The following is a 13,172-nucleotide window of genomic DNA, read 5'->3' as shown; positions in this document are numbered from 1 at the left end:
TCAGACTATGAGACACCTAGTACCTGTGTATGACGATGCACAGAAACTGAGCAGTATACAGCCAACTTCTAGTCCTCGTTGATGAGTTATGTAATTTAAACTGACTGGAACTAAAATTTTAAACCAGAAAAGGCATCTCACTAAAACTGCAGTTAATTAAGTTACTCATCCATAGCCATTAATGATCCTTAAATTCATTTTCTCTATTAATGACCTTTACCAACATAGCTCAAATTGGGCATAACACATGATTGTCTACACAATGAATTTGTCTTGTCAAGTCATTGTCTTACATAACACAAGTACCACACAATAATTTTTGCCTGTTTCAGCCGTTGAATACACTCAGGTAAATTTAAGGGGAATATCCAACCACTTTATAAGCTATAACATGCAGTGTATTTGCATTGATAAATGTGATGATTGACTAGCAGAATATTAAGCTGTGACAACCTCTCAAAATGACTCAAGCTACTGACTACACTAAGCTGACACTCTCTGATAGGGAGAATACTAGCAATGGAGAGTTGGAGCATGTCATTCTTGTAATGGAAGACAAGGAATCTGAACGTAACAAGGTGCAGAATAATCGAAGAAAAATAGCTGGAATAGCTGCAGTAACGGTGTTAGTAACTGTGTTAGTAATAAGTGCAGTCTCTTCAAGTGAAGTGCACACTGAAGCTGCTTTGAGAGAGAAATTCAATGACTACCATAATCAGACTGGAATTGGTTCGTTTCATCAGCTGGAAACACAGGTAGCTAACAATGCAACTCGACTTGAGCACACTGTCAAAAAGTTGACGAATTGAAATCTAATACAGACGAAAAGCGTAAGGATCTCTCTAAAGAGGTGAACAGAACAGACCAGAACACAAAATACCCTCACAAACGATTTGAAAGAGTCGATAAAGAGCTCGAAAATTTATACGAATAACAACATGGTTAAAACAAAGAAATTGAAACATTTATAGCAAAAGATGAGTCGTCTTGATTATCATGATAATAAAATCAAACTGAAACAGATGAAAAACAAGTCTACCTTAAGGAGAAAACTAATGCTCATGGCCATAGACTTAATGACTATATATTAGGTCAAATAGAAATGTGAGCCACTGGAACCATATATAACTTTACGATTAAATTGTAGTTAGTAAAGTTCCCGTCCTGTTTACGTACTACGCACGTTTACATGTGTACTGTTTTTAGCAACGTGCAACGTTTTATTACCGTACGTTTTACCGTATACCGTTTTTCGCATGTGGAAGTAACGGCATTTATCGTACCGTTTTTCGCATGCGGTATGATGTTGCTGATTGTTTTATCAGATTTATTGCTGATTTGTGTCTGTTGTTGTGCCATGCAATTTAGACAGGCTGGGGTATTTCTAGAAAATTGACTTGAATTGGGACTGAGGATAGAGCCAGCATTGCGTTACAAGTGTATATAGTGTGCATACAGAATACGATATAGAGCTGTGCAGTTATAGCTAGCTAGACCAGTGCTGATAATCAATTAGTTTCATGGTTGTCTGTGAGGCCATGCATGCAGGCCGAGGGGTGCTCAAGCCTCTGAGTCCTACCACTGAATTATGGATAAAAGATTTGCAGACAGAAGCATGACACGACGATGTCTGTGGATCTATTGTCAGTTCACAGACGAGAAGTACATACTAACTTGTTTATGTTATCTGCATTGTGTTTCTAGTCCAGGTTGATGTGTTACGGCATCATGCCAACTAACAATTAAAACACGAACCCTAATGTCAACTGATCACAGACAAGAGTTAGAGTGAACATTCTATAATTATAGGAGGAGGTGCAGAAACATTTTAAGATACTCCATCAATCTTAAGTTGCTCCATTAATGATCTTTACCATGCAGCTTAGCTGTACACTGACAATGAATGAATTGCTCATTAAAAAACCTTCATTTTTCATAACAAAAGTACTACACATACTAGCCTCGATCACCCACAGGCCGCATTTCCTTTGAAGATGGTATCAACTGGACTTTGGACAATGAGGGAAGTACTTGTAACGTGAATCGTTACGTAACAAGATTCTGCCTCATTCCAAACCAATTTTTCTCCTATTTTGGGGGGAAAAATTGACCTATAATAAATGGAAGGGGGAGGCTTTGCAATGAATCCATGTTTAGAGGTTTCCATGTGAACTAGGTTAAATTATGGTGTGTTAGGAGTTAAGTATGGCATTTCATTTCCTGTCACATGATGCAATAGGACTACCAATGAATCCAATAGATGAAGCCTCAATCTTTGCTTGTGTCAGCCATTGAATATACTTATAATAATTATTATCAAAAACCACAGCATGCCTGCACCACACGAGATAGTCACTCAAAATGACTCAAGCTACTGACTACACTAAGCTGACTAGGGAGAACACTAGCAATGGAGAGCTGCAGCATATCATTCTTGTAATGGAAGACAAGGAATCAGAACAGATATCCCAATTCAAGCGACTTGCAATGGATACTATGAAGCGAATTCTTAACAAGGTGCAACACTTTAATCGGCTAGCTGGAATAGCTACAGTAGTAATATTTTTGCTATTTGTGGTGAGTGCAGTCTATAATGCAAAGCTTCAGCCAAATACAACTGAGGTTTCTTCACAGCAAGAAGTCAGCATGAGTCGACAAAACATCTCTTCTAAGATTTCCTGTGATTCGTTTCATCAGCTGGAAACACAGGGAGCTAACAATGCAACTCAGCTTGTCAATGAGCACACTGTCAAAAGAGTAGACGAATTGAAATGTAAAGGAGACGAAAAGCGTAAGAACATCAACAATCTCTCTAAAGAAATGAATGCAACAGACCAGAACACAAACTACCCTCACCTTCGAGTTGAAAGAGTTGATACAGAGCTTGAAAGTTTATACGAATAACCACATGTGTGGTCAAAATGGTGTACAGGCGTAGCATATATGCATTTAGAACCTAACCATGCGTCACTGAGTCAAACTGTTTGATTGGAAATATACATTAGTGGTTTAAAAGCTGTTTATTGTTTGAGTTGTGCAAATTGTCTGTGAATATGATTATTGATTTCACAACATTGCACTCTTGAGCTCCACATTGACAGACAATGATGGCTGTCTGTAATCAGTGGACTGGACTACTGGACTGGACTGGACTCTACTGGACTGAACTTTGACCTGGCATAACAAGTCCAGTCCAGTCCAGTAGTCCAGTCCACTGATTACAGACAGCCGACAACGATGCTACAGCTCAGCCTATGTATATATAGCCCTATGATGACCCACTAATCGATTCATGTGATTCATGCACAAGTGGCCTGGGAGAAGTCTGCACTAGTACCAGGCATGAGTAACAATTATTATAATGTTCTATTCAAGATCTGTCACAAGGCCTGTCTATTCAAGAACAATGAGCTAGACTTATAGACTCTCTGGTGCCATTTATACTTCCTCATATTTAACGTTATGCACTTAACACTTAATTACTGTATGTTGAGAGTATACCTTATGTAGTATAATTATTATGTTGGTACCTTCACACTTAATTACTGTATGTTGAGAATACCTTATGTAGTATAATTATTATGTTGGTACCTTAACACTTAATTACTGTGTGTTGAGAATACCTTATGTAGTATAATTATTATGTTGGTACCTTAACACTTAATTACTGTATGTTGGGAGTATACCTTATGTTGGTACCTTTTGCACTTACTAACCAGTGGCGGTGGTTCCACACAAGAACACACTGGAAATCAACTCAGCTTGAATGATCGTGATCTGTAGTCACTAGGCTGATTTCATACGTGGGCAGGGCTCTCTAATGCGCATGCTCATTGCTTAGGAAAAGTGATGACCTTGGTATAATTACTGTTTTGGAACCTCCCTCTCAACATTCCTGCATGGATCCGCCACTGCTAACTGATTGTTATTGTTATTGTTAAGTGTAGCTTGCAGCTTTCTAAACATCACCACCCTAATTTAGTGGCACTATAAAAGATGAACTTGTATGTTTCACCGATCATTGGTCACTATGGCCCCCTGATCGATTCATGCATATCATTCATGCGATATGTACCACGTGAAAATTGTTAATGTTCTAATTGGCAGAAATCTCTCCACTTATTCACACTCATTCAAGATCTGTCCAAGGAATGATCATGTGCCCATATCATTCCAGACCAATTATGATCTAGTACCACCTATAGACTCTCTGGTGCCAGTAGTTCATTGCAGGTATGCACCAACACTTATACTGTATGTTGGTACTTTATGTGGTTGGTTGATACCTATGTCCTCTTTACCAGGCTGATTTTGTCTCTAAAATAATGCAAAATCGGCCCGGGAATAAGGCTAGTTGGTACCTTATGCACTTAACTGTATGTTGTATATTGTGCGATTAGTATGAAATAGCTGTTAGACATAATTATTATACTGTTAAGACATTAAGGTTTCTGTTAAGGTTTCTTAGGCCCTCATGTGCACGCTTGGAATTCGGCAGCTTTCCAAAAAAGGTAATTATCAGGAGACCCCAACTAAACTTAGGCCCAAGTTGTATGTTTGGTATGTTATGATACTACTATCTATATGGTTGCACAGACGTTAAGTGGTAATGAGTTCTTTGTTGAATGTGGAATTTTACTGACTCCACAACTCAATGCATTGCTAGGCAATAACAAAATTAATAGATCTACATGTACTAGTATCCATTCAAGACCATATGCATTCAAGACCTACCAGGATTTAACCACCACTATACATATAAATAAAGACTGTCTGTTTCAGTACCTTATACACTTAAAATGTTGGTACCATGAAGAGTTGCATAATAGATCTAGAGAGAGTATTGAAAGGTAGTATATAGTAGGCATACTGTGTGTCTTGGTTGTTGCCTTCAAAGTCGCTTGGTTCACTTGGTCTCTCCATGTCAATTTCCAATTCCAAGGTATAACCGTTTGAACCAGGAGGGCATGAGTATTCATATTCATGCACTCCTGTTTGAGCACATTCAAGGTTGACATTATTGTTGAGGTAATAGTTGAATAGCTGGTAATGGTTTTTTGTTGGACATACACATAGTCTTACATTAAACTTGAGTTTAGACCATTACTAGCTAGTTTGTTGAAGTCACTTTGAAGTAATTTGGAGTCACTGGGTGTTTTGACTTCAGTACACAATCGTCTGCAAACAGTCTGGCCGTGGATGTTACTTCTAAAAGTGGGCCTAGGATTGAGCCCTGCATGGAGAACCCCAGATGTGACACTGGACTTTTGCCGTCAGCGTGAGTACATGTAGCAGTGATTTATGCTATACAGTAGACTAGTGTGTTTGTGTGTTGTGTGTAGACATGCAGCTGCTCAAGGATCAATGAAGTGCAAGTAGTTTCTAGTTATGTTTTCTTAGTTTGTGGATTTGCAAAATTGTTTTAATAGGACACACGTAGTTTCTTCCTAAATAGCAAGCGGATTGAGGCAATGACAATAAACAATATTCAATTGAAACCACACTTCCTTAATAAGCAGAAGTATATAATTAATTGTATAACAAACAAACCATACAAATTCATCATTTTCTCTTCTTTTAGTGCCTCTAATTTGAGGTCACGTGATATTTGGAAAGTGCTGCCAAATTCTACATTCAACATTCCAGGCTGCTTTTAAAGGAGTCTGGTGTACACTGTCTGTGCATGCGCTAATCGCCCCAAAAATCTTGGGGTCAAGATGTACTATAGTATGAAGCTAGAGCCAGCATTGCATTGCAAGTGTATATAGTGTGCGTATAGAATACGATATAGAGCTGTGCAGTTATAGCTAGACCAGTGCTGATAATAAGTTATGGTTGTCTGTGAGGCCATGCAGGCCGGGGGGTGCTCAAGCCTCCGAGTCCCATCACTGAATTATGAACAAAAGACTCAGTGGCAAAAGCATGACATGATGATGTCTGTGGATCTGCATTGTGTTTCTAGTCCAGGTTGATGCGTTACGGCATGCCAACTAACAATTAAAACACGAACCCTAATGTCAACTGAGAGACAAGAGCTAAAGTTCCTGGATCCGCCACTGCTAACTGATTGTTATTGTTATTGTTAAGTGTAGCTTGCAGCTTTCTAAATTCACCACCCTAATTTAGTGGCACTAAAAGATGAACTTGTATGTTTCACCGATCACTGGTCACTATGGCCCCCTGATCGATTCATGCATATCATTCATGCGATATGTACCACATGAAAATTGTTAAAGTTTTAATTGGCAGAAATCTCTCCACTTATTCACACTCATTCAAGATCTGTCCAAGGAATGATCATGTGCCCATATCATTCCAGACCAATTATGATCTAATACCACCTATAGACTCTCTGGTGCCAGTAGTTCATTGCAGGTATTTTCTGTTAAGGTTTCTTAGGCCCTCATGTGCACGCTTGGAATTCGGCAGCTTTCCAAAAAAGGCAATTATCAGGAGACCCCAACTAAACTTAGGCCCAACTTGTATGTTTGGTATGTCATGATATTTATTTATGATACTACTATCTATATGGTTGCACAGACGTCAAGTAGTAATGAGTTCTTTGTTGAATGCGGAATTTTACTGACTCCACAACTCAATGCAGCATTGCTAGGCAATAACAAAATTAATAGATCTACATGTACTAGTATCCATTCAAGACCATTCAAGACCTACCAGGACTTAACCACCACTATACATATAAATAAAGACTGTCTGTTTCAGTACCTTATGCACTTAAAATGTTGGTACCATGAAGAGTTACATAGTAGAGAGTATTGAAAGGTAGTATATAGTAGGCATACTGTGTGTCTTGGTTGTTGCCTTCAAAGTCGCTTGGTTCACTTGGTCTCTCCATGTCAATTTCCAATTCCAAGGTATAACCGTTTGAACCAGGAGGGCATGAATATTCACTCCTGTTTGAGCACATTCAAGGTTGACATTATTGTTGAGGTAATAGTTGAATAGCTGGTAATGGTTTTTTGTTGGACATACACATAGTCTTACATTAAACTTGAGTTTCCACCTGTTAGACCATTACTAGCTAGCTAGTTTGTTGAAGTCACTTTGAAGTAATTTGGAGTCACTGGGTGTTTTGACTTCAGTACACAATCGTCTGCAAACAGTCTGGCTGTGGATGTTACTTCTAAATGTGATCCTAGGATTGAGCCCTGCATGGAGAACACAGATGTGACACTGGACTATTGCTGTCAGCGTGGGTACATGTAGCAGTGATTTATGCTATACAGTAGACTAGTGTGTTTGTGTGTTGTGTGTAGACATGCAACTGCTCAAGGATCAATGAAGTGCAAGTAGTTTCTCAAAATTGTTTTAATAGGCCGCACGTAGTTTCTTCCTAAATAGCAAGCGGATTGAGGCAATGATAATTAATCAATATTCAATTGAAACCACACTTCCTCAATAAGCAGAAGTGTATAATTAATTGTATAACAAACAAACCATACAAATTCATCATTTTCTCTTCTTTTAGTGCCTCTAATTTGAGGTCATGTGATATTTATAGAAAAAGTGCTGCCAAATTCTACATTCAATATTCCAGGCTGCTTTTAAATGAGTCTGGTGTTCACTGTCTGTGCATGCGATAATCGCCCTAAAAATCTTAGGGTCAAAATGTACTATAGAATGAGGCTAGAGCCAGCATTGCATTGCAAGTGTATAGTGTGCGTACAGAATATGATATAGAGCTGTGCAGTTATAGCTAGACCAGTTCTGATAATAAGTTATGGTTGTCTGTGAGGCCATGCAGGCCGGGGGATGCTCAAGCCCACCCAGTCCCCCACTGTATTATGAACACAATATAGCAGAAGCATGACATGTCTGTGGATCTATTGTTGACAGCCGAGAGTAACAATCAAACGCATTTAATACAGCTAGGAGACTAAGTACTGACTTGTTTATATTATCTGCATTAATTGTGTTTCGATTTACAAACTAATTGTTTTTCCAGTCCATTGATTTACAAATCACACTGGCACTAACAATAATAACTCTAATATCAAAATCTATAGAGCGAAAATTGTAGAAGGTGCAGAAACATAGTTTAAGTTACTCCTTCAATATAAACTTACTCCATTAATGACCTTTACCAGCTTAACTTAGCTCTACACAATGACAGAGGAAGTCGGACGCGCATCATATGGAGGAAATGTGTGGGCATGGGGAGAGATAGATAATTTATATGGAGAGAAAAGTAGCTATCCAAAAGACTGCAAACGATTTTAGCACTCCGGTATATACTCGTAAAATACCCCGGCAGTGAAACTAGAAAATGAGTAGCATAGTCATACTAGAAGCAATGAGCTAATTGGGCGGAGTTCAATCAACGCGTGATCTCTTTATGCACACACATTTCGGTATTAACAATGTATAGTTTTGCATTGTTTCTAGTCCGGTATGACAGTATACACATCCTACTGGTACTAACACTCGAGACGAGAGAGCGAATATTCTAAGAGATACTGTGAAACTGAAACGGCTTTTAAGTTACTTAAATTCCCCTTACCCGCTTCAATTATAATTATCGATGATCCTTTACCATATCATGTCAGTCACATTGAATTGCATAATCTTACATAATACTTTAAGGTGCATGGTGACATATTCGTTATGTCTGTGATTTCACTGTTTAGTACATTTTGTTGGTGCTGAAGTTGGGAAATTAATGTTTCATATAGCGTTTGTAATTACTCGCATGGTTAATGAAATTCCTTGCATTTTTCAATTATCTGCGAGTACAAATTTATTCTCATTTGCAGGAATAGCAGAAATCAATACCCGCGAAAATATGCCACCGGTAACACAAGTACTACGCATGGAATTTGCCTGTGTCAGCCAAGGGAGAATATCCGATGGCTTATAAGCTGACAGACAACAGTTAAATTAAACCATTAATTTTGGACTGTGATAGTTGACTAGCAAACATAGCCACAAAAAATGACTCAAGTTACTAAATACTCTAAGGTGCCAATCTCTGACATGGAGAACACTAGCAATGGAGAGCTGGAGCATGTCACTCTTGTGATGAAAGACAAGGAAACTAAACACAAAAAACAGAAATCAAAGTCGACCCAATGCAAGCAATTTTGTAACAAGAAGAATCTTGGAATTGCTGGAATTGCTGCTGTGTTACTAGGAATTATCTTGCTAATCTTGCTAATCGTAATGAGTCTAGTATCGTCACGTGAAGTGCACGATACTTTGAAAGAAACGATTGTGAAAGCAATTGCTAATCAAGCAATTGAAAATAGTGAAACGAGGGCTTGAAATGGAAGTTTTGAGAGAACACCAAAAGCAGACTGATGCGAAGTGTGAGCAAATGTTGCTAATGGTAACCGAGCTTAAACAGCAACAAAAATCAACTGCAGTAAATCTGACAATGCATATCGACAAATCAATTGATTCTCTTGACCAAAAACTTACAGAAACTCACAGTAATACTGAAACCAAAGTCAGCGAACTCTCCACTAAAAGCAAGCAAATGGAGCTGACTCTTACCGCAGTGGAGAAAAAATACAAAAGACCGATGTCAACTTTGGGCTATTGATAAATGAAGTTAAACAGCAACAAAATTTAACTGTGATGAATCTGACAATGCATATCGACAAATCGATTGATTCTCTTGACCAAAAACTTTCAGAAACTCACAATAATACTGAAGCCAAAGTCAGCAAACTCTCCACTAAAAGCAAGCAAATGGAACTGAATCTTACCGCAGTGGAAGAAAAAATCCAAAAGACTGATTCAAAGTTTAGGCTATTGGTTAAACAGCAACAAAAATCAACAGTGATGAATCTGACAATGCATATCGACAAATCGATTGATTCTCTTGACCGAAAACTTGCAGAAATTCACAGCAATACTCGAGCCAAAGTCAGCGAACTCTCCACTAAAAGCAAGCAAATGGAACTGACTCTTACCTCAGCAAATGATAAAATACAATCGCTTAGGACTGATTTTAAAGAACTGGAAGCCAAAACTCGAGAAAATGGGAAATTGTTTGAAGAGCTGAAAACACAGATGGCTAATGATGAAGCTCGACTTCAAGCCATTGTCAAAAGAGTAGACGAATTGAAATCAGAGAAATCAGTGACTGACAAAGAGCTGATCAGAAAGAACATCAATGATCTTTCCAAGAAAGTGAGCAGAACAGAACAGAACACGAAAGACATTTACGATCGAATTGAAAAGCTGAATAAAAACATAGCTAAGAGTATTAATAGTCAAAATAATAGTCAAAACAGAGAGATTAAAGCAATTAAAGCAAAAATTGAGTCACAAGGTAAACGTCTTGATCATCATGATAATAAAATCACACAGATCGAGGGAGAGCAAGTCTCCCTAACAGAGCAAACTAATGTACATGACCAGATAGTCAATATACTACTAGAAAGTGTGAGGTCCTCAGGGTCTAGTGACACTGGAAGCATAACTTTGCTAATAATTATGCTTTGCATCCATTATTTACTTTGTGTTCGTTATTAACTTGTTTTGTTGGTCTATATAATTATGTTATTGTATGCTTAATTGTTGTGCGAATTTGACAGAGTCTAATAAAATAAAAAAATAAAAAGCATGACCACTATTAAATAGCCTACGTAGAAAAATTACCTACAGAATATGAAGTACAACCTACTTACACACTGTGTATCACAATGCTGGACTATAGATATAGATATCGATTATGTACACACTTTAACAGGGACTGCATGTACCTGGTAAACCCCCTATTTGTAACTATATATAATTATACTAATCATAGCTTTTTAATTATGAACTAAACCAATATATCCTAGCTATACCTAAGCACTTCGTATATAAATTCGAATAACACTGAAAAACTGTAACCAGACGAATATGGAGATGAATTCTGAAAAGGAAACGTATGGGGAAGACGAGAAAAATACAGCTGCAATAGTAATATCGAATGCTAGACTCAACATCAAAGCAAGATGTTTTTGAGGAACACCACAGCTATATGTGCTTACTTTGATGTGAGGGTCTTCAATCCTCACTCCACCCCATATCGTGGCTCTGAAGTGACTGCATGCTTGTTACAGACGTCATGAAGGGGAAAAACGCCGTGCATAGATCGATGCTCAGGAGCTTTCTTGGTCTAAGCGTTAGACATTCGGCTGCAGTTGCAAGTTCTTCTTGGCTAAAATGTATCTAAACCACGCCCATGGTCCCATTGAGGCTTATCTTGTTGGAGAGCAGCTTCTGTGTTTTTCTGCCGTCACTTTGGAGTTTTATAGTATACCGTCAAGCAAGGCTTCTTTTTGTTTGCTTACTTTCTTGAACAAATAAAAGAACACTTTGAAAACTGCATGCCTGCATGGGCTTGCATGTATGTTATCATATATACAGCTGTTATCAATTAGTGGTGACGTGAATGTGGTATAAACACACTGATTCGTGAATTATAGACATGAGTCATAAGACAGCAAAAGCATAGCTTGTCAATTGACTACACATTTATTACAGTTCCATACACAGTTTTAAGATGATATCTAAGTTACTCCATGACCCTTTACCAGCTTAAATTTTTACTCCATCAAATTCTTTTACCTGAGAATCAAAGCGAACTTTGTGAATGTTGACTACTTTTCGCAAAAATATAATCTAAACTAGGAGACTGGTAATTTTATCCTTGCAAGAACGCAATAGTTGATTTGGCTCATTCGCAAAGGTTTTTCACCAGCAAGCAATACTAGCTGATTCTAAAACTGAAGTTGCTCCATTAATTAAGACCTTTACCAGCTTAGCTCTCCGCAATGAATATAGAAGTTGTCACATGTTATAGTCATTGAATTGCTTAATCTTACATAACAAGTATTACACATTTGTCAGCCCTTGAATACACTTAGGAGCTAGGGTAGGGAATATCCAATGGCTTATAAACTACAGCATGCATATAATTATTGCATTAAACATTAGTACAGTGATAATTGCAGACTAGCAAGAATAATTATAGCCATTCATAATGACTCAAGCTACTGACTACACTAAGCTGGCTCTCTCTGACAGGGAGAACACTAGCAATGAAGAGGAGCATGTCACCTTTGTAATGGAAGACAAGGAATCTGAACGCAAAGAACAGAAATCAAAGTGGACTCAATGCAAGCGATTTGCAATGGACACTAAGAAGCGATTTCTTAACAAGGTGCAGAATAATCTAGGTACTGTGTTAGGACTCTTCTTTCTAATCGTAATGAGTGCAGTGTTTATAAGTCTTAGAGAAGTTCATGCTAGTTTGGAAGAAAAGAATGAGAAAGCAAACACTACACAATCTATTGAAATTGAAGCTTTGAGAGAGCAGACTAAAGCAAGGTTTGAGTCAATGCAATCACTGAATATTAACCAATCGAAAGTAATTGATTCTCTTAATACGACACTTATAGAAGCTCTAGCTCGCATCAGCGAACTCACCAAGAAAAGTGAATTACAGTTTACAACAGTGAATGATACAATACAATCAGGATTCAAAGAACTAGAAGTCAGCACTGGAGAAAACATAACCAAAGCTTCCAAGATCTCCAGTGATTTGTTTCATCAGCTGGAAACACAGGTAGCTAACAATGCAACCCTACTAGAGCACACTGTCAAACGAGTTGACGAATTAAAGCAAGATAAGTCAGATACCGACGAAGAAGTTGGAAAAAACATCAATGAACTCTCCCAGAGAATGGACACAATAGAACAAAACACAGAAAAATATCGCAAACGATTTGAAAGAGTCGATACAGAACTCGAAAATTTAGCTACGAGAATCGATAGTCAAAACAGCGATATTGAAAGTATTGAGGTCAAATATGAATCGCAAGATAAACGTCTTGATCAGCAAGGCAAGAAAGTCACACAGATTGATGGAAAGCAAGTCTCCCTAACAGAGAAAACTAATGAACATGACCAGAGACTCAATAGACTACAAGGTCAAATAGAAAGTGTGAGATCTTCAGGGTCTAGAGTCACTGGAAGTATAACTTGGCTAATGATGTTTGCGTACCAATTTATTTACTTTAATTTGTGTTGGTTATTAAAGCTTTTAATTATGTGTACCAATTAAATGTTACGTCTGCTGTTGCATGTGCCAATTAAGTTGTTAAAATTCTCCTTACAAAAATGATGCACTGTATAAGTACTATTAATGCGCCGCC

General features: G+C 37.9%; 2 protein-coding genes and 1 long non-coding RNA gene across 3 annotated transcripts in view; 2 read left to right on the top strand and 1 right to left on the bottom strand.

Annotated features, from left to right (window-relative positions):
- LOC135348024 (uncharacterized) overlaps positions 1-13,172 on the bottom strand; it is a 90,493-nt gene that overhangs the window by 59,290 nt on the left and 18,031 nt on the right. The gene's annotated exons all lie outside the window — the stretch shown is intronic.
- Positions 1-13,172, top strand: part of LOC135347906 (neurogenic locus notch homolog protein 2-like) — a 42,916-nt gene that overhangs the window by 12,545 nt on the left and 17,199 nt on the right. The window lies entirely within an intron of this gene.
- On the top strand, positions 11,961-13,138 carry LOC135347939 (uncharacterized). The gene has a single exon (XM_064546081.1). The coding sequence runs from the start codon at positions 11,999-12,001 to the stop codon at positions 13,079-13,081; it is 1,083 nt and encodes a 360-aa protein (XP_064402151.1). The 5' UTR covers positions 11,961-11,998; the 3' UTR covers positions 13,082-13,138.

This window comes from Halichondria panicea, chromosome 14, assembly GCF_963675165.1.
Source record: "Halichondria panicea chromosome 14, odHalPani1.1, whole genome shotgun sequence".
NCBI classification, from domain to species: domain Eukaryota; kingdom Metazoa; phylum Porifera; class Demospongiae; order Suberitida; family Halichondriidae; genus Halichondria; species Halichondria panicea.
Note: the sequence above shows the minus strand (reverse complement) of the source record. Positions and strands in the feature narration are given on the sequence as shown.